Source organism: Erpetoichthys calabaricus, chromosome 13, assembly GCF_900747795.2.
Source record: "Erpetoichthys calabaricus chromosome 13, fErpCal1.3, whole genome shotgun sequence".
NCBI lineage: Eukaryota > Metazoa > Chordata > Cladistia > Polypteriformes > Polypteridae > Erpetoichthys > Erpetoichthys calabaricus.
Genome location: NC_041406.2, coordinates 31224518 through 31245012, shown reverse-complemented (window position 1 = coordinate 31245012; position 20495 = coordinate 31224518). Strand labels below are relative to the sequence as shown.

At 36.8% G+C, this 20495-nt stretch overlaps 1 protein-coding gene across 3 annotated transcripts in view; it reads right to left on the bottom strand.

Annotated features, from left to right (window-relative positions):
• Positions 1-20495, bottom strand: part of dennd3a (DENN/MADD domain containing 3a) — a 127730-nt gene that overhangs the window by 83326 nt on the left and 23909 nt on the right. For all 3 annotated transcript variants that reach the window (XM_028818083.2, XM_028818085.2, XM_028818084.2), the window contains exons 2-7: positions 13571-13702; positions 11858-12134; positions 4157-4272; positions 3748-3887; positions 2868-2979; positions 532-651 (exon numbers count right to left, since the gene is read on the bottom strand). In XM_028818083.2, coding sequence (XP_028673916.2) covers positions 532-651; positions 2868-2979; positions 3748-3887; positions 4157-4272; positions 11858-12134; positions 13571-13660 — 855 coding nt within the window. In that variant the 5' untranslated portion in view covers positions 13661-13702. The remainder of the gene's footprint in view (positions 1-531; positions 652-2867; positions 2980-3747; positions 3888-4156; positions 4273-11857; positions 12135-13570; positions 13703-20495) is intronic.

The window sequence follows — 20495 nt, the reverse complement described above, 5'->3', positions numbered from 1 at the left end:
ACCCCATTGAAGAGGAAGACTTTGTGTTCTTTTGACCAGGAGTCGAGGCCAAGGCGTTACATTTGACAGCTGTTCCCACTGTGGCCAGACCGCTTGTGAAAGAGTCTTGTGTTTGTATCTGCCAGAACTGCAATTAAGCTTCTCCTCCTTGGAAACCCTTCTGTGCTTTCCTGTGCAACTTTATAACTCAAGCTTGTATATATATATACACACACACATACATACACACACACATATACACTGTTAAACAACAAACCCACTAGTGTCTGCGGATGTAATGTCATCTGGCATCCCCAAGAAAAGAACACAAGTAGAAGATGAGAAGGTGAGTATTTATAAGCATGTCTGAAGGATAAGAATGTTGGGAAACCATCTCATTTGACATATAGGGAGAAATCTGTGCTATAAAGAGTGACTGTTAGGTATAACTTTATTTTTCCTCTGGTTTACGGCTCCCTTCCACTTTAAGATTTAATAAAATAATCACCATTTTGATCATTCTAATTTGAAGCACAAAAGATTAATACTCACCTTAAGAACTTGCTTTGGTTTGAAACATAAAAAAGGGAAATGGAGGTCTATGTCAATCACTGGGCCATCAACATCTTCTTGTGAAGGAAGTATTATCTGCAGAGGTTTCATGTTGAACACCTAAAGGAAATGCACATTTGTATTTATGCTCAAAATAATCCAGCCTACACAACTCTAGAAACACTAGCACGGAATGTGCCGTGTTATTGTCCAACAGTAACTGTCTTCAGTTAACATTGATTAGACTACTACTATTTGAATGTCCAGTTAAGGAGAGGCATGTTTCAATGGTCCATTGTAATATATTCAGACTAGAAAGTTGCAAGCATATTTGATAAAACATTAATAATTTATAACAGCATTTTGCAAGATGGAATTTCAAGGTACGTCAAATGTAAGGGTGGGTTAGAAAATATGTTGTCAGGAGAACAATATATGTTACATATGTTACAATATGTTTGCTACTAAAAGGAATCTCATGGAAAGGATTAATGACAATTAGGTATTATTAGAGAGCTTTGAAAATGGCCTCTACAATGTTCATTATTTTTTAAAATTAAAATCCTTATTACTCCCTTAACTTTCATCACACATTAATCAATCAGAAATATTTTCATTACAAAAACTGTAAATGTACAACTAATTTGTCAATGTTTTTGGATTTTCGATACCTTAGTTTTCTCCTCTATGTGTCAAACTACATAATGACTCTTACAAGCATTTCAGTAAAGAATACTCACTAACATTGGCTGTATGTCTGTTTGTAGTCTCTACAACATACAAAGTACACAAGTACTGCATAGTAGCACTTTCAGTCTTAAATGGTGACCATGATAGAATTCTATATAGTGACCAGAGGATGAATAATTTAAGTTTTGAACTGACTGAGCCTATAGTTATAGAAATTCAGTTTAAAAAAAAATGTTGAAAGCATATGGTCACACATTTCAACTGTGAGTATGTAACAGTGCACAGAAATTTTCTTTTGATAAAATTTTAAAAGCTTTCATGCAATTAAAGTTTCATGAAAACACACTGGAGGTTATGATGCATGAAGGCATACAGTATGTGTTAGTTTAACTGGCCTGCTCTCTGAAATCAGATTAATTTCTATCTTGTGCACATTGCTGCTGAGACAGAATTTAGTTTCTCTCAACACAACAAAGTAAAGTGCAGACTGAATGGGGAAAAATGGCTGAATGGATGAATGAACATGAAATGATTTGAGCTACGCTCTGTTTGTGTGCTGAATTTGAGCAGTTGAACATAAACATAGTGAATGCAAATTTGTTGGTCACTAATTAAGGGCATGGTTAGGCAAATAAATGCTTTTAAACATACATTACAAGGATAACCAAGATTTAATCATGACACATTCAAAGGTCTATAAGAAGTTAAGTTTGGAGCATACCATGTATAAATCTTGTATGTATATTTGTGATGCCTAAAGTTGGGAGAACATGTCATGTAATGTCTTTATTTACACAGTTTTTCAATCTAAAATCTTTTTATCAATTTACCAAAGATTGTGTTATGGTAGGGTAATTTGGAGTATCAGTGTTGGTGCAGGGCGGCACGGTGGCGCAGTGGGTAGTGCTGCTGCCTCGCAGTTAGGAGACTCGGGTTTGCTTCCCGGGTCTTCCCTATGTGGAGTTTGCATGTTCTCCCCGTGTCTGTGTGGGTTTCCTCCGGGTACTCTGGTTTCCTCCCACAGTCCAAAGACATGGTGTGTGGGTGTGTGGGTGTGTGCTGGCACCCTGCCCAGGGTATGTTTCCTGCTTTGTGGCCTGTGTTGGCTGGGATTGGCTCCAGCAGACCCCCGTGACCCTGTAGTTAGGATATAGCAGGTTGGATAATGGATGGATGAAGTGTTGGTGCAGCTACATACAGTAAACATGTAGGTGTCAGTTGTGCCATAGCAGCACCTTTATGTCACCACAAACAGCCATTTACACGACCTGGTGTGACCAAGACTCCTCTATATAAGCACTTGATAATACACATCAGTTTACATCACTTATTTTCTGTTACTGGCCATACTTTCACTGGCCATTGCATATTTGTTAATTTAGTAATGAAATTGTTAATTGCCATTGCTGTGTATTGAAATGTCACAGAACTTCGATGTTTCAGCAACATTTTATATTAAGGTTTCTTAACATTAGATTGAATTCAAATGTAACTTTCACAATGCCACGTGTCACTGAGAGTTTAATTGGCATGTGCATGGCCACTTAAACAAAATATTGAAAGATATGGTTAATTTGCCACAAATGAAAGACAAATTTATAATTACAAACGAAAAAAAAAAGGAAAAAGATTTTTATAGAGCTTACCAAGTGCAGGTGCCCTGGTGGGGGGGTGGGTACTAAAGTAAGTTTTGCTGCAAATTCTTTTATCCTGTCTTCAATGTCACTGTCTCTGCATGATTTCAGCTGGAGCCTTAAACTGTAAAAAAAAAAAAACAATGAACAGAAACACTGAAAATATTATCTTTCAAAACAGTGCCATCACACATCTATTTAATACAGTACTTTAAATGTTTTGAAAGTAAAATCACATAACATATAAAACACAACTATAATTACCATTTTTATACATATTAAGTAATAGTTGTACATAAAAACAATTAGGTTAGTTTTGAAATTAGGCAAAAATCACTTTATTTGCATAGCAAATTAAAAAAAAAAAAGGTTCCAATATAAACACCAAATATACAATTTATAGAAGACAGCTATGTGAGGTGCTATAATGATAGATAGATAGATAGATAGATAGATAGATAGATAGATAGATAGATAGATAGATAGATAGATAGATAGATAGATAGATAGATAGATAGATAGATAGATAGATAGATAGATAGTGTGTGCTTGGTGTGTATGTGTGTGTCCTGCGGTGGGTTGGCACCCTGCCCGGGATTAGTTCCTGCCTTGTGCCCTGTGTTGGCTGGGATTGGCTCCAGCAGACCCCCGTGACCCTGTGTTCGGATTCAGCGGGTTGGAAAATGGATGGATGGATGGATGTATCTGGGTTTGTCTCAATATCGTCCACTTCTTCAACTGCAAGTTTTCAGCCTTGTATTCCTTTGACTCCAGGTCAATTCAAGTTTAAATACACCACTGTATTAATACGTTTATAAGTTTCAAGATATGGTTAAAAACAAAACCATCAGATTTAATAATCTAGTAGTGTTCTTCATAAAATAAGCATTACCATGAAAGACAATCCTTGAGTGCATTGTAGTATGCATATTTAGATATGAGACATATTGCATAGGGTGCATATAACTTTGAAAGTCTTGACAAGGCCCGATGTGGTTGTCCATTTTGGTAACTACTTCCATCTTGCAAAACCTAGAAGACACAGTAAAAACATTTAGTATAATTAAAGTATAGAAATATTAGATTTTTATGATAGTTAAATTCCAAATTATAACAAATACACCACAAAAATGCCACAAATAGATATCTTCACCTTCTGAACTGTTTTTGCTGGACAAGATGTGGCAATTCATTAAAGGACTGCAACTAAGGTCTCAGTGACATCATATGTTTGAACTTCATTATCCAACACCTCCACAACAGTAACATAACACATTTGTTATTTATAAATCACTACCTACCTGCACTTGTTTGTAGTACTGAACGACAACTCCATGAGACCTGTTGCCAAAAACATCTGTAAAAACCAGGAAATGAAAACAGTCTTCTTTCTCTATACTTGATACTTGCAGTCCACCTACATAAGAATAAAAAGACAATAGTGGTTACAAATAAAAGAGATAATTCTGCATGACTCTTTATATAATTAAACAGAACTCATATATACTTCTAACATGACAAGAAATCAAAAATTATTTTGATTTGAATTATTTACAAATGAATCCTTATTAAAACTGACTTTCAGGAACAACATATTAAAGGAAAAGATTGCTTTGTTAATAAAGTAATAATTAATGCTATCTATTACGAAAATAGAAAATGCAAATTGGGGAATGTCCCTTGCACATATTAAAGGCTGCCAATGGGATTTTAAATTTTAAGTGCTTCATAAATATTAAAGGCATGGAAAGCCCCAGAACACTTGTTATAAACCGCCTATAGTGTAATAGAGTGGTGCAAAATTAAATACAACATCTTCTTTTACTAAAGGGGCTCATATGTTGTATCCATGTACCCTAATTATAAGCAGAAACCATATGGAATAGATTATCCAGCTGTATTTTTCTCAAAACGCATATTCCTGTATGCATGGAGTGGCTATGACTTTGAACTTTACTTTTTCTTGCTACTTACAGTATTGCATGACAATGAGCTTGTGACACTAAGCCTGCCTATGCTCTAATTGTAAATTAAGGACATGATTTAAACAATTGTCCTTTATCCCAGTTTAGTTAATTGCCTTTTACAAAAATGTCAACCTCAAATACAGTACAATAATACACAATAGATTTTTCAATAGCTCTGAACTCTTGACAGCTTCACTTTACCATTTCTGAAATTGTGTTCGGGCATTTCCTGCAGCCCTTCAAATTTGACACTCTGCACATTGCTCATATTGATTTTAAGGTATAAAGCTGTTATTTTTCCTAATGGCAGAAATGTTGTAAACTGTATTCTGAGGTTTTTAAAGTAAGAAAACAAAGTTTCAAGGTAAGTCAGTTCTACTCATTAATCATGGTGCCGCATAGAAACAATGTGTTGCATGTTAATTAGCACACATCAAGTAAGAATTTCAGTGTTCTTTGTACAGTTCTCAAAATAAGCAAAATAGTCTGCTGTGTGTGGCAAAAAAATATTACTTGGTAAGACCATGTCTTATTACGTAAACACATATAGATACAAGACAAAGAAAATCTAGAAATTAGTGAACTTCAATGCATTTCGCAGGCTACAAAACTGGTTCTTGAAACAAGAAAATACACGATAGTCTGCTCCTCTTTACAGTTGATACAGCCATTTCTCTCATAGTGGTGCTTTTTATAAGTGAACATTTTCTTGGAATTAGACTTAATAAATAAGTCTGAGAACTCATGACCAGTTATCTTGTATTGAGCAAAATAATCTTGCATGCACAGTGACAGATGAGATATTTAATCTCATACAGGAGAATACAAGATAAACTCCCTCAAAATAAGAAATGTATACTTGTTAAGATGTGAATTTTTGCAGTGCATTCAAACAGGACACTAATACACATTTCAACTTCAACCCCCAGCATAATTTGGGTAAGGACAGAAGTAACTCCTCTGGCAAAAGCTCCTGACATTATTGCCTTTGCTTTTAGATTCTACATAATGTAAAAAAGAGGGATGTTTCTATATGCCACTAAAATGCATTTAAAACAGAAAAGAGTCAGGACAAGGAAAAGAATGGAGAGGTTTTGATTGCAATCACATATGGAAGGATAGATTAAAATTACTCTACAACACTCTCTACATTACTCTACAGCTACTAAGACAACACAAAAAGCACTTATGGGCTACTGGAATCATACAATCGAAAAGTGGCAACTGTGCTGATACTCTAGTAAGAACAAAGAGACAGAAAACTGTAAGAGTACAAAGACTTCACCTTTACACAGTTGCTTTGAATAATGTAAAGAATGCATCATTTATTTTTAAACAAAAGTATACTTTAAATACAAATCTACCAGATATAAGTTCTAAAAATGAGGTGATTGGTAACAGTGAGGTGGAATAATCACTTTTTTATGAATATGCCCATTCAAAGAAATTCCCCTCACCTACAAACAGACTTGTGCCATCTTTAGTAATAAGTGATGGAGGCCTGGAAATCATTTTGTGGAGATGCACCAACATTTACACAAAATGTTATTTGTAATATTTTTATCAAAAAATTTAAATTTACTGACCGTTAATACATTTTGTAAAAGATTTCTATCCCAATTATTATGATTTTATCAATATTCCATTTTATATACTTTAAATCTCCTTTGGTCAAATACTTTTGAGATCAAATATGTGCATTGACCTTACAAATGTCATAGATAGAAAGTATAAAATTCTTCATTTGGTGTAGACTGTAATAGTGTTTTTTAGAACATTAGAACATCAAAACAATTTTCATGAAAACAGGTCATTCATTCCTCTAAAAGTCACCAATTCAACTCACCGAAGTTCTGCAAAATAACATCAAGTCGACCTTTGAAGGTCCTTAAAGCCCTACTCTCTACAACACTACTTGGTAATTTACTCAATGTGCCTATGTTTATTAGTGCCAAGAACAAATTGCTATTGTTTGTGCAAAATTTGGCCCCAACAAGTGTTTCCCTGTGTTCATACTGAAAAATTAATTTTAAAGTAACAGCACCAATCCACTGTGCTAGTTCTCTTCATAATTTAAACACATTTAAATTTGCATTTATTCATTTAATAGATGTTTCAACCAAATCAGTTTATGGGTCAGCATAATTGAGTTAAGATCTGTTTTGAAACACATAAATCATGTCACCTTTTAATGTCTGTATACTTAAAATGAAAAGGTTTAACTCCTTCAATTATTGGTCATAGTAGCTCATACGTTTTAGTCCCAGAATCATCCTAGTCGTCACTCTCCTCTGAACTTTTTCTAGTGCAGAAAAGTCTTTTTTATTGTACTAAATACTTTCAAGATCGTCAGTTCTGTATGCTGTCTGAATGTTGAAAAGTGAAGAGTCCACTATGACGACAAGATCCTGCTCATAGGCTGCACTTTCCCTACATTTCCTACAGTTTCTAAATTTTGGAAAAACTTGTTCTAAGGTGTATGTAAAATGCTTTTAAACATGCTCCACATCTCCTCCACAGTCTCTACAGTCAAAAGCCTATCTCAATAAATGTTTTCAGACTTTGCCAGGTATAATGAAAATGAGCTCACATTTAAAACACATTTAACCAACAAAACAGCACATTGGACTGGATGACGTGTGTGGTGGGCTAAAGTCAGTCTGTTGAGAGACAAGCACAGCAGTGGAGATAGACCTTGTAAAGAACAGAGCATGGCAGCAGATAACCCTAATGCTGTCTAACAAGAAAATGTGGTTGTACCTCATTCCTGGAAATATTTTCTGCAGTCATCTTTTGTTACCATGTCTAATGCCTCCAGGGTGTCTTCCTGAAATCCTTCCCAAATAGCAAATCCTCTGCCCTTCAGTCTCAACTTTAATTTTAGGAACAAAAAACAGGTCACAGGGAGCGAGACCTGGAGCCTCATGTACAGTGGTGTGAAAAACTATTTGCCCCCTTCCTGATTTCTTATTCTTTTGCATGTTTGTCACACAAAATGTTTCTGATCATCAAACACATTTAACCATTAGTCAAATATAACACAAGTAAACACAAAATGCAGTTTTTAAATGGTGGTTTTTATTATTTAGGGAGAAAAAAAAATCCAAACCTACATGGCCCTGTGTGAAAAAGTAATTGCCCCCTGAACCTAATAACTGGTTGGGCCACCCTTAGCAGCAATAACTGCAATCAAGCGTTTGCGATAACTTGCAATGAGTCTTTTACAGCGCTCTGGAGGAATTTTGGCCCACTCATCTTTGCAAAATTGTTGTAATTCAGCTTTATTTGAGGGTTTTCTAGCATGAACCGCCTTTTTAAGGTCATGCCATAGCATCTCAATTGGATTCAGGTCAGGACTTTGACTAGGCCACTCCAAAGTCTTCATTTTGTTTTTCTTCAGCCATTCAGAAGTGGATTTGCTGGTGTGTTTTGGGTCATTGGGTGTTGCAGCACCCAAGATCGCTTCAGCTTGAGTTGACGAACAGATGGCCGGACATTCTCCTTCAGGATTTTTTGGTAGACAGTAGAATTCATGGTTCCATCTATCACAGCAAGCCTTCCAGGTCCTGAAGCAGCAAAACAACCCCAGACCATCACACTACCACCACCATATTTTACTGTTGGTATGATGTTCTTTTTCTGAAATGCTGTGTTCCTTTTACGCCAGATGTAACGGGACATTTGCCTTCCAAAAAGTTCAACTTTTGACTCATCAGTCCACAAGGTATTTTCCCAAAAGTCTTGGCAATCATTGAGATGTTTCTTAGCAAAATTGAGACGAGCCCTAATGTTCTTTTTGCTTAACAGTGGTTTGCGTCTTGGCAATCTGCCATGCAGGCCGTTTTTGCCCAGTCTCTTTCTTATGGTGGAGTCGTGAACACTGACCTTAATTGAGGCAAGTGAGGCCTGCAGTTCTTTAGACGTTGTCCTGGGGTCTTTTGTGACCTCTCGGATGAGTCGTCTCTGCGCTCTTGGGGTAATTTTGGTCGGCCGGCCACTCCTGGGAAGGTTCACCACTGTTCCATGTTTTTGCCATTTGTGGATAATGGCTCTCACTGTGGTTCGCTGGAGTCCCAAAGCTTTAGAAATGGCTTTATAACCTTTACCAGACTGATAGATCTCAATTACTTCTGTTCTCATTTGTTCCTGAATTTCTTTGGATCTTGGCATGATGTCTAGCTTTTGAGGTGCTTTTGGTCTACTTCTCTGTGTCAGGCAGCTCCTATTTAAGTGATTTCTTGATTGAAACAGGTGTGGCAGTAATCAGGCCTGGGGGTGGCTACGGAAATTGAACTCAGGTGTGATACACCACAGTTAGGTTATTTTTTAACAAGGGGGCAATTACTTTTTCACACAGGGCCATGTAGGTTTGGATTTTTTTTCTCCCTAAATAATAAAAACCATCATTTAAAAACTGCATTTTGTGTTTACTTGTGTTATATTTGACTAATGGTTAAATGTGTTTGATGATCAGAAACATTTTGTGTGACAAACATGCAAAAGAATAAGAAATCAGGAAGGGGGCAAATAGTTTTTCACACCACTGTATAAATGGTGCATATACACAAAAATGTTGTGTACACCCATTTCCATGCTCACATCGCAATGTATAAAAACTAAACTTGGCATAAACCCAAGCACATTTTCACGCCAGCTCAATCCCTGGCGTACGCAAGTTCTCCGCTCAGTTTTGCAAACTGGCGACACCCATCGTCAAAGCAGTGCTGTTATTCTAGTGTGGTTTCCCTTTCTTTTTTAGATCCTTATCCCTGATGCGGCTTTATCAAATACACTGAAATTAACTGCATATCGTTTATTAGTTTAAGGCATCTGATTGTAATTAACAATATAATGGTCCACGGAATGGCCAAACTATTCAAAATACCATAACTGCTTTAACATTGTTGCTCTCACTGCACCATTCGGAGTATTTATCCCACTGTATCTGAGTGTGGAATCACAGCTCTACAGCAGCTGACCGGAAAGAGAATTATCGGTATACAGCATCAAGTACACGCTGCCTCAGCCATGCGCACAGTCTATTTGAACTATTCCATTCTGCAAACGCTTCAGAGCCTTTCCTGTAGGGACCTCGCAGTTCAGAAACAGTTTCATCCCAAGAACTATAAACGCACTCAATCAGTCCATCAAGTGCTCCTGGTAAAACTGTTTGTACTTATAAGTACAATCATCTCACTGTAAACTTGCAATACAGTTATAATATTGCACAACCTGAGCAACTTTATAAACTGCCTATTTACATATGATGACGACTGGCTTATGGATTTAGATTTCCAAGCACTATATTCTTGGAGCTCTTTATATCATTTTTGAGATAAAATGCAGCAAATTATGTTTATTACATTAAACAAATAAAATTTTAACATCATTTAAATAATCTATATTGGTAATACTTAAACATGTGAGGACACGGTGTCGCATGGCAAGCGACGAGCTGGCGCCCTGTTCAGGGATTGTTCCTGCCACACGCTGTATGCTTCTTGGGATTGGTGCAACCCTGGATGGATAGAATAATTAAACATGTACTACGAAGATATTTCAATGTTCCTTAAAAGTTTTGAAGAATCTGCGTTCTCAGCTTACAGATGGCTTTACATCTATTACAGAGCTGATTGTGTGGCTATTAGTTACTTGGAGAAAGAAAAGTAAGGACATGTACTGGGGGTTAGTACGTTTGAAAGAGACAGTACTGCTGCAATAAATTATTTCATTGAAGGTCACGCACGGCGCAGCAAGCATCTTGCAGGAGGCTGGAACAATCTCAGGCCGGGTGCCAGCTCATCACTATCACAGCGCCACCGTGTTCTCATTTTTAATACATGCTTTAATTCCTATCATCATGAAAATGATATCAAGTATACTTCTTAGTATTTAAATTGTTCAGAAAGCTGTAATATCACAAATGTAATGGATGCTGCGTCCTGTCGGAGGAACAGAAACTAGTAAATTAAACGATTTTAAGATGAAGTTTATAACGTTCTACTTTAATGACAAAATAAACTACATGATTAAAGTGGAAATTTCGAGATTAAAGTTGACATTTCAAGCTTTTTTTCCACTGTGTCCCTATTTTTATTTCTTTTCTTTGTACCCAAATAAGCTTCCATATGACACTCAGACAGTGGCTATGACTCACATTTTCACAGCAACGTTGATATCTGACAGTTTCTTTTTATTTCAAGCACTGTGCGACTTTGTGAACTTGAACTTTCAAGTTTCAAGACTTTATGTCACTTGATCATCTTCCTTTTGTTATTTATACCACTGTTTAAACCAACAAATAGTGGAAGAGCATGGAAGTTTGAGTACGCACAGATTTATGCATGTGGATTTTTTTGTGCGTACGCACATTTCCACTTTTGTCTGTACGTCATGTTTTAGTGTGAATTCTACGCACGGTGTTATGAATGAGGCCCCTGGTGAATACGGGGGGATGTGGAGCAACAAATACATTGTTTTTTAGACAAAAACATTCTGCACATGCAAATGCAGCTTTGGGAGTGCCACTTCTCCAATTTTTTTTCTAATGCTTTCCTATAAAAACCTCAGCAGTTCAATATAATGTTGTCAATGTGCACAGAGGACAAACTCTTTATAAACAAAGTCCATTAATGTTGAAAAACGAGCCCATCATTGTCTCTTGAAAGTCTGCCATGATGGCTTGGAGAAAAGAATAGCCAAAGTCACCTGCATGCTTGTTGAGTAAACAACAGAAATACGTCCTTAGCATGATGCCACTTGGCAGACTAATTAACAGGACTGTACGTGGCAGCAGAGTCTAGAACTACAGCCTACTTCTGTGCTATTGACCAATTTTGGATCCCCCATCATACAACAAATAAATAAGTACAATGATTATATTTGTATTTAAAATCATTTCTAAATATTTGTCAAAATTTCCATTCAAACAAACATAAAAAAGATATGCACTTTAAGCAGTGGCAGCAGTAATATATAATAGTCTGGAAACAAAACCAAAAATGAATTTCTAATACAGCAAAACTAAAGTTTTACCTGGAAAGCAAAGCTGAGGTAATGCAATAAGATCTATGTCTTTTGGAACACTGATATCTTCAGCAATAGCTTCCTTATTTTCCACATTCCCCTCTACAGATGTTCCAATTTTTTCCTTCTTTTTTTTAATATAGGAGCGACGCCTCTGGTTTCTCTCAAAGGTATTATGACCATGGGACCCTGACACAGGATCATCTTTTGTCACAAAAGGTGGAACATGAACTTGCAACACCTCAGGATCAAGAAATTGCAAATTGCTATGATTTCCTTGGTATGCCTAAAATATAAAAAAGGTAGGGTTTTTTGTTGTGTATTTTAATATGATTTACAAGAATAAATCATTCAAAATTTAATACTCTGTTATAAACAGTAGTTTACAATAAATAATACAATAAATAGCCAAAAACAGAAACAGAAATACAGAAAAATATGAAATCTTTTATGCACTCTGAGCATCACATCTGGAATTTTGTTTTTGATATTACTATGGTACTATTAAATATTTACAAAATATATCTTGTCAAAATAGCAAATCTAATATATTTCCCCACATATTTATTGCTGCATATATTACACTATAGAATGTAAATTAAATCTACATCAAAACATAAAACATCAGAAAGTTTAGTAACATTATCCTAATAACAAACATAAGCACAACAGAAAATGAGAAAGACTATGGTATGTACACAGAGGTAATTCCTGTTAGATATAACATCTGTATGGGTTAGTAGCCTTGGGACCCTGTACTGCTACTTTAAGCTTTATTTTTTAGTCTTTACATTTGTATGTCCTTGGCTAGCATGGCTAGCATTGCTTCTGTATAGTTCCAGAATTTGACACTTAGTCCAATTGTGTACAATCTAAACGATTGTCCAGTACCTTGCCAAGTTTTCTACACATATTGTATGTTGGTTTCCTCAAACACCAAAGAGACATACAGCGCCCTCCATAATGTTTGGAACAAAGATACATTGATGGCAAGAGCAAAGTGTGGAGATGAAAAAGAACAACCCAAGATTATCTGTTAAACATGGTGGTCTCTGTATTATGGTCTGAATCCTCAGAACCTGGTGATGTCTATGAACTGCAGACTTCAAATAGTCATTGTTTGCATGGGATTTGCAACTAAATACAGCTGCTTTAATACACCTGCCATTGCTGTGTCCAAAACATTATGGAGCCCTGAAAAGGGGGGGCCATGTTGAAAAAGTGTTATCATTTCTACATGGTGTGACCGAAATGTATGTAAATTCCTTTAAATTAAAGTCTGCAATGTGCACTTTAATCAGGTCTGAATTGTTTGATTTATTTTAAACTGTGTAGCAGATGGGTAAATCAAAGAAAGATGTGTCTTTATCCCAAAAATTATGGAGGGCACAGCATATGTGTGGAGGAGTGAACCTGTCGTAATCATGCATGAGGCTCCAATGCAGCATTTTGATCCTGGTTTTCTTTTCTCATTTTCTTATTATCCTTAAGATATTAAGGTTACTTTTGTCTACAATATGATTTAGCTACCAATTATCCTATAAGCAGTATTATTTTAACTAGAAGTAGATACAAGAACTTGCAGAGGAGATCTAGGCAAACTACACAAAAAGGCACCTGTCTACAAACTTTTTTTATTTGCAATAAAGTACTGTAAATGAATGTTCTTTTTAAAAGAAGGCATGAACCAAAAGCTAAATCAAATGTTTCATCTATGCTTACCTGGACAGCCTCCTTGAGGTTTTCGGTTGAAGCACCAGTTACAACACAGCCTTCCAGTAGTGCACAAGGAAGGACGTCTGCCATCAGCATATCAAGGAGATGATCTTTTCAGTGTACTGTATTATAGCATGGCTTAAATAAAGAATATGTTACTGAACGTTAATATCATAGTTACAAATCTATAATGTGATGAAAAAACCTAGATATGCTGTACAATTAGCAATGCATCTAATTGGATAAATAGGATCACCTGGAAAAGAAGGCTTCAGACATTTGTGTAAAGAAAATCTCGTTTAATGTCAACAGCAAATCAAATATTGAACACTTTTGTATTCATAGAATAATGTCAAAGAGAAACTTAGCAAAAACTGTCAGTGCAAAAAAAAACCTTTTCCTGCTTACTGATAGAATCAAAGTGATTTCCTTTCTACATGATACACAGGTAACCCTTAAAAACAGTTTTTTGTTGCTAATGATTCAAGGCAAGGTTACCTATAAAAAACTAGGCGTATATCTCAAGTTGAGACTAGGCACAGCAATTAGACATCATTATAAACTTTATTCTTAATTAAAATTCTTAACACGCTGAATGGATTAATTATAAAATTCAAAAAATCTAGATAAATCTAATTTTGTTAAGAAAATGAAGAAGCAGAAATATGTAAAAAACAAGTTGACAACAACTCTGAAGTAAAAATGCTAGTGCTTGCTGAAAGCTCTTTGTTGTTATTTCTTAGTCATTAGCAACAGAGCAATTAAAAACTGTCACAGGAGATTAAAAATGCCACAGACTGGAAAAATATGAGACTTATTTTTAAGGATAGTTTTACAGTTAGTTCAGAAGACTAAGATCACTCAGATGCTGCCAGCTTTATAGTCCTGAGAATCAAACACTGTTAAGCATATGTCAAAATACTTCCGGCATCTCTCCAATATAACATACTGTAACAGTAAAGAAAACTAAAGAGGCATAATAACCTCATTAACACCCAAATATCCTTTATAAAAATCAATGCAGGCACATCATTCTCCCTTTTAAAACTGTCAAAAAGCATATTTATTTCAACAGTAAAATGTATTTTTGGAAAACACTGAGTGTGTAATCCTAGACACTAACATTGCTCAGATAGCTAACAATTTCCTCTGATCCTCTTTAAATTGTTACTAGGATTTGCGGAATGATGGAAAAATTCCATCCATCCATTTTCCAACCCGCTGAATCTGAACACAGGGTCACGGGGGTCTGCTGGAGCCAATCCCAGCCAACACAGGACACAAGGCAGGAACCAATCCCGGGCAGGGTGCCAACCCACCGCAGGACACACACAAACACACCCACACACCAAGCACACACTAGGGCCAATTTAGAATTGCCAATCCGCCTAACCTGCATGTCTTTGGACTGTGGGAAGAAACCGGAGCGCCGGAGGAAACCCACGCAGACACGGAGAGAACATGCAAAATCCACGCAGGGAGGACCCGGGAAGTGAACCCAGGTCCCCAGATCTCCCAACTGTAAGGCAGCAGCGCTACCCACTGCGCCACCATGCCGCCATGATGGAAAAATTCCCTTTTTGAAACTGGTTATGATAAATAAATTAATTAATAATACACCTTTCTGTTTTCATTCTGAAGTAATGCTGTATTCACACATTTTACCAAAATATACTCACCCTATTTAACCATTTTGCATAGTGTAGACCACTATATACTGCTAGTCAATTTTTATATGCTCAAATTAATAGTACAATAAATGCATGTCAAATAATCAAGACTTAAAATCAGGAAGCGACATTAGCCTTTTTTTCTCAAAACTTACATTTCACATATGATTAACTTAATTAACACATGTTCGGCAAGGAATCTGTGACTTTGTGGTACTGCAAGACGCTTGTGTAAAATGCTCTGTATTCTGAATGTTAGGAAATTAAGGCACTTTCTAAATAAACAGGATTCTCAGAAAATAATTGATGCATTTATCTCTAGTAGGATTGACTACTGCAATGCGGTGTTCACTGGATGCTCAAACTGTTCTTTATACAGCCTCCAGTTAATCCAAAATGCGGCTGCAAGAATTATTACAAGAACAAGAAAATATGAACATATAACTCCAGTTGTTAAATCCTTACACTGGCTCCCGGTTAAGTTTAGGGCAGATTTCAAAATCCTCCTTTTAACATATAAAGCATTAAATGGCCGAGGTCCAGCTTACTTGTCGGAACTTATCATGACTTACAATCCAGAGTGCAGATTAAGATCTCAAGATGCTGGTCTGCTTATGATTCCAAGGATTAATAAAATAACAGTGGGAGGTCGAGCTTTTAGTTACAGGGCCCCTAAACTGTGGAATGGTCTGCCTGCTACTATAAGAGATGCCCCTTCGGTCTCCGTTTTTAAATCCCAGCTGAAGACTCACTACTTCAGTTTAGCATATCCTGACTAGAGCTGCTGATTAACTGTACAGACTGCATCTCTGTTGTTAGTCATTAGCACTAAAACATAAGTAACATGATAGTTAGAATTGGATACTAACCCTCACCTATTCTGTTTTTCTTCTCGGTACTCAAATGTGGCACTTGGTGCCACGGCCCACATGTCAAGTTGTTTTCATCGGATTGGTTGGCCCAGCGCATGGAATGGCCAAATGGGGGAGGCAGCTTGATGGATGAGGTCTCTAGGACTCTAAATATATCCAAATCTTCTTATGTGATATATTCTACTGTTAAATTCTGCTCCGTACTTGTAAAATTTTTATTTTTATACTGTATTGAGGATTTGTTCTGTTCTGTGTATTGTATTGTATTGTATTGACCCCCTTCTTTTTGACACCCACTGCACGCCCAACCTACCTGGAAAGGGGTCTCTCTTTGAACTTCCTTTTTCCAAGGCTTCTCCCATTTTTCCCTACAAGGTTTTTTTTGGGAGTTTTTCCCTGTCTTCTTAGAGAGTCAAAGCTGTGGGGCTGTCAAGAGGCAGGGCCTGTTAAAGCCCATTGTGGCACTTCTTGTGTGATTCTGGGCTATACAAAAATAAATTGTATTGTATTGTATAATGTCAGGCCCTGCAAAAATGCCCAACCATTTCAGGTGGATCAGAAATTTCTGTTTTGGGTAAATTTAACAATACTATGCCCTTTGATCTGGGGTCCCATTCACTGTTGTTTCATTTCACCAGAACAGCCTTTACTTGTCTGCTGTATAAATGTGCGTGTGTGTTTGTCTGGAGGTAGACTTGATGCATCTTAATCTAGGAAGAAGACCATCAGCTGGTGTGAAGTCACTTGCCCCCACCCCATGTCACACTTAATACATGTGTATTTCAATTGCCTTAAAATAAAGCAGAAATCACTGCTGTGCCCCCCATTTTCTAGGGAACTTTGAACTGAATATATTTTCAAATAATTATATCCATACATTTTCTGAATGCACAGTTTGCATTCAGAAATGTCCATGTTTGCTATGTGTTTATTTAAAGCTATTATTATTTGACTAGTAACGGCGTACTGCACAGTAACGTGCAGTGAATACACTTGAATTGAGCATTCATAGTTTTCTTGCTCTTTCTCTGTACGTTTAGCATTCATTTGCTCAGAGGCTGATGCATCTGCAGCTTCCTGAGCAGCTCTTCTTTTCTCCACACTAGCAGCCCGCTTCTTCTTTGTGGTGCAATTACTTAGTATGTTTTCTTTAATCTTTCACTTAAGCTGGAACTTAAATCTTCAATCTGCCTCAAGAATGATTTAAGATATGAAGAGGTAGGGGAAGTGACGGGGAAGGTGGTAGGGATGAGAACGGCGCCCATACGCATGCGCCGCACGGCCACCCTGTTGGCCACTGCCGAGAGTTCATTCTACAATAAAATACAAATAAAAAGAGGAATAACCTTGGAGGTCAATCATCACCCGAAAGGGGATAGTAGACGTCACATAGTGTACCAAATTTCAGGTCAATAGGTCTAACGGTTTGTGAGCTACATGTGATTTAAAATGCAGGACAGACAAACAAACAGCCACGGTAGCGTATTATATATAAAGACAGTACTGCCTAAAAAGCTGTTTTTTCTTTTATAAATTACACCTGACAAACCTTCAAAATAGGCATTAATAACAACTCGAGTGTTACTATTCACCTGTTGCTGCAAGATTAGAGAGGTTAGCTATAACAGTCATATCAAAATATTGGAATATGAACAAATATATTTGAAAACTAACTAACTAACTAACACATTTCTCCAATCAGGAGATTGTGAAATTGTGGAATTTGTCAGTATTATGCAAATAAAAGTAGCAAGAGCTATTTGAAAAGTAACCAAGAGAAAAAACTGTCAAAATCAAAGAAAGAGTTCAAAACCAGGAATTCATTTTGCATCGTTACCAAAGCCAAATCACAAGACAAACATCAAAGTCAAAAATACTACTACAAGTGAAGACCAGAGGAAATATTTAATAAAAGAATTTTTTGAACAAAAGAATCATTAACAAAAAGAGTTTAGGAATCCTTAAACTCAGATATGGGGTGAACTTGCTGTGGGATGTCTAAACCCTTTGTGCATTAGTCATAGGTCAAAGTCTCTAAGGCAACCCCTGGAAACACAGAAGCTACTCCAACTAATGGTAACAAAACTAACGACGATAATAATAAAAATAATAAAAAATTCTTTATATTTATATAGCGAGTTTCTCACTATTCAAAGCACTGAGAGTGGGGAGCAATTTCAACCACCACCATAACAATTAAAATGGTGCTGATAATAGGTGCAAATAAATAACTAAAATGAAAAAACTAATGAAAGATGCAGAATGTGCATCCAAAAAAGTAGTAAGTTTCAGATCTCTCAAAATAACAAAGAAAAATTAAATATGTAGTCCAATCATAACGGCCAGCTTGTCATCAAACTTGGTCATATTGTACATGATTTTCAGGACCAGATTATTTGTATGATTTAGTGGAACAGCTTTTATTGTCCTCAAAGGAAAGAGTAGCCTTTTGGGTTTCAAATGCGGGATGACCTACAGAGCTCTGCTTACAGCTTGACGCTATACCTGCTGTGAAAGCTGGCGGGATAGCTGCAACCCGAGCTGCACCAAAGCTCCACTGGTAAGAAGGAAAGGAAAAAAAAAACAATATACAGTATATGTTTTTCAAATGGATCTTTAGAACAACAATGTTTGTCCAGTTATTTTCCTGGTTAATAACCGTATCACAGCCTGACTTCTTAAAGAATGTAAGAAACTTTACTAAAAGTAGCTGGAAACAGCATGAAAGCAAAGGCTTTACTGAAAGAAGCATGGTAATCATCTCCTTTGTAGTGTCATGTATCATACATGGCCACTTAAAAACACTCACCAAAATGAGTATCCTGTTCTTAAATATATTTAGATAAAACCATATTTCTAATGTTAAAAATTTAATTTTTAATTTTTGGTCATTGGCCATAGTAGAGAGAATCCATCCCTCCATCCATCCATTTTCCAACCCGCTAAATCCGAACACAGGGTCACGGGGGTCTGCTGGAGCCAATCCCAGCCAACACAGGGCACAAGGCAGTAACCAATCCTGGGCAGGGTGCCAACCCACCACAGGACAAGTAGAGAGAATCCAAGCTTTAAAATTATTACCACATGTCCATACAAGTTTTAAAACAAATATTCTCTTTTTTTCATTTAGTATTACATGACGATTGTTCTGTATAAGTGTTTGGTATATACTACTGCCATCCAAGCTAATGAGTATTTACATGACTAATTTTTACAGTTAAGCATGTAGCAGAAGTCATAATAAATTCAATTACAGTAATCCCTCCTCCATCGCGGGGGTTGCGTTCCAGAGCCACCCGCGAAATAAGAAAATCCGCGAAGTAGAAACCATATGTTTATATGGTTATTTTTATATTGTCATGCTTGGGTCACAGATTTGCGCAGAAACACAGGAGGTTGTAGAGAGACAGGAACGTGATTCAAACACTGCAAACAAACATTTGTCTCTTTTTCAAAAGTTTAAACTGTGCTCCATGACAAGACAGAGATGACAGTTCTGTCTCACAATTAAAAGAATGCAAACATATCTTCCTTTTCAAAGGAATGCACGTCAGGAGAGAGAGAATGTCAGAGAGAGAGAGAACAAAGCAAGCAGTCAAAAATCAATAGGGCTGTTTGGCTTTTAAGTATGCGAAGGTACAAAGCTGTTGAAGGCGGCAGCTCACACCCCCTCCGTCAGGAGCAGAGAGAGAGAGAGAGAAAGAGAGAGAGACAGAGTTTGTTTTTCAGTCAAAAATCAATACGTGCCCTTTGAGCTTTTAAGTATGCGAAGCACCGTGCAGCATGTCGCTTCAGGAAGCAGCTGCACACAGAAGGTAGTAACGTGAAGATAATCTTTCAGCATTTTTAGACGAGCGTCCCTATCGTCTAGGTGTGCGAACAGCCCCCCTGCTCACACCCCCCTACGTCAGCGCAAGAGAGAGAGAGATAGATAGATAGATAGATAGATAGATAGATAGATAGATAGATAGATAGATAGATAGATAGATAGATAGATAGATAGATAGATAGATACTTTATTAATCCCGATGGGAAATTCACATTCTTCAGCAGCAGCATACTGATACAATAAATGATATTAAATTAAAGAATGATAATAATACAGGTGAAAAAAACAGACAATAACTATGTATAATGTTAAATATTAACGTTTACCCCCCCTGGTGGAATTAAAGAGTCGCATAGTTTGGGGGAGGAACGATCTCCTCAATCTGTCTGTGGAGCAGGACAGTGACAGCAGTCTGTCGCTGAAGCTGCTCTTCTGTCTGGAGATGACATTATTTAGTGGATGCAGTGAGAGAGAGAGAAAGTAAGCTGGGTAGCTTCTCAGCCATCTGCCAATAGCGTCCCTTGTATGAAATCAACTGGGCAAACCAACTGAGGAAGCAT